The 2,133-nt window shown below is 53.2% G+C and overlaps 1 protein-coding gene across 1 annotated transcript; it reads right to left on the bottom strand.

Annotated features, from left to right (window-relative positions):
* Window positions 1–794: 794 nt before the first annotated feature.
* Window positions 795–1,814, bottom strand: LOC147066312 (uncharacterized). Its single transcript, XM_085955746.1, has one exon. The coding sequence runs from the start codon at window positions 1,812–1,814 to the stop codon at window positions 795–797; it is 1,020 nt and encodes a 339-aa protein (XP_085811872.1).
* Window positions 1,815–2,133: the final 319 nt, after the last annotated feature.

Raw genomic sequence — 2,133 nt, 5'->3', positions numbered from 1 at the left:
CCGCCGAAACGTTACGTTGGCACTTCTTGCCCATGCACTCGTACTCGAGTACTCGCTCCGTGAAGTAGCTCTCGACGAGCCTGACGATGTGCACTGGTGCGCCGATTTCGACAAGCGCGTTGAGGGTTTGTTCCCAATTTGCCGTGTTGAAGGCGTTCTTGACGTCCAGTGCAATCAACACAACGTGCTTACTTGCCTTGACACTTCCTTGCCAGACAAGTCGGATCGTCGCTACTACCTTCGCTATTGCATCGATGGTAGATCGACGAGGACGGAAACCGTGCTGGTTGTGTGACAGTCCTTTGTCTTCATCCTCCAATGACACCTGGAGTCGCTGAAGGATTAGTCTTTCTAGCAGCTTTCCGGCTCCATCGAGCATGCAGAGTGGTCGGTACGGAGATGGGCCAGGTGGCGTCCCCTTGCCCTTTGGTATGAGAACTAGTTTTTGCCTCTTCCAGGGCGAAGCGAAAGTTCCTTCCCGCAGACATGTGTTAAAAACCGCCAGCAGCAGCTCAGGGTCAGTCAATGCGATTCGTTTGATAACCGCGTTTGGAATGCAGTCTGGTCCTGGTGCCTTTGCGGTTTTTATGCGCTTGGCAGCTATAAGCAGTTCTGCTTCGGAGAATGGGCTGATCACCTCGTCCATCGCAGCACAGGAACTTTCTCTGGGCTGGTGCTGTGGAAAAAGGGTGCTTATTACCGACTCCAAATTGCCCGGACCCTGGAGGTAGGGATCTACGACTGCAGTCCGGAGCCTCTTTCTTACAATTTTGTAGGGCATGCCCCAGGGATCTTCATTGACTGAACTGCACAGCTCGGCCCAGCATCTTGCCTTGCTCTCTTTGATGGCTCTCCGTAGCGCCCCTTCCTGTGGTCTTGGTGATTCCGTTGGAGGTCGTCGTTGCTAGGTCCCGGCGTCTGGAGGAAAGGCATTCGCGGCGGAGCTCAGCAATGTCTTCGTTCCACCAGTAGACTGGCCGTCGCTGGTTTTGGCTGCTACGTCTGGGCATTGAAGCGTCACAACTGTGTTGCAGAAGGTCATTCAGAGCGCTGGTAATTTCCTCAGCACTAGCACTCTGTGATTTGCTTAGCACCGCACTCCTTCTTTCAGCAACGGCCTCATCAAGTGCCGTCAGGCTGAGCTTTCGAACCCCCCAACCGGTATTTGCGAGATTCGGTTGGAGTCTGGTGAAGCACGCTTCTAGATTAAAACTGATATAGCGGTGATCGCTGTGGGAGTATGCGTCGAGGACTTGCCAATTTCTGATTCCCCCCACGACTGATTCGTCCGCAAACGTGGCATCAATGACCGAACCGTTACTGCCTCGGACGAAGGTGTGACGACTACCAATGTTAGCCGCATGTAAATGCAAGTGAGACACCATCTCAGAGAGCAAGACTCCTCTTCTGTCTGTTGTCGATGAGCCCCATTCTGGAGCTTTTGCATTGAAGTCTCCGGCAAGGATTACAGGTAGGATTGACGTTTTCACGTCATCTTCGAGGCGTCTGAGGTCATTTGCGAAGGCGTCTATGGGAGAATTGGGAGAGAAATAGCAGCTGTAAAGTCTAAGCTTTTCGATCTCTACCCATGTCCAGCCGCCTCCGTTATCACAACCGACGCCTGTGATGCGTAAGTGAGTAGTCGGCACGTAGATTGCAGACCTCGAACCTGAGCCTAAGTACCACCGGTTTGGGGCATTGCGATGCTGCTCAGAAATTATCACGAGATCTGCTCGCCGCTCCTCAGCTATCTGCACCATCAGGTCCTGGGCAGCCTGGCAACCATTCAGGTTAATTTGGAGGACTCGGATCATTTTTTCTTTTTCTTGTCCTCCAATGCAGCTCTGAGGGCTGCGCAGTTTCTGCTCCCTGTCTGGTGATCGCAGCTCTTTTTGAGGTTGGCGCATGTCCTGCAATTGGGCTTGTTTGTGCAGGCGGCGGCTTTGTGGCCTTCCGTCCCGCAGCGATTGCACTCCTTGCTTCTGTCTTCAGGGCTTGTACAATCCGCTGCAAGGTGCCCAAATTCATGACATTTGAAACACCTTGGGAGGTGACCCCGAGGTCTTAGTCGGCAGTTCACCCAGCCGATCCGTATTTTCCCTCCCTTGATAAGGTCTGTGGACGCATCTCTAG

Source organism: Rhyacophila brunnea, unplaced genomic scaffold (genome assembly GCF_057557595.1).
Source record: "Rhyacophila brunnea isolate RB1 unplaced genomic scaffold, BYU_Rbru_1.0 scaffold_5, whole genome shotgun sequence".
NCBI lineage: Eukaryota > Metazoa > Arthropoda > Insecta > Trichoptera > Rhyacophilidae > Rhyacophila > Rhyacophila brunnea.
The sequence above is the reverse complement of the archived record's forward strand: the minus strand, read 5'-3'. Positions and strand labels throughout refer to the sequence as shown.

Bases quoted from the DNA above. Each gene is read 5' to 3' on its own strand.
- LOC147066312 (XM_085955746.1), bottom strand. From the start codon at position 1,814: ATGATCCGAGTCCTCCAAATTAACCTGAATGGTTGCCAGGCTGCCCAG.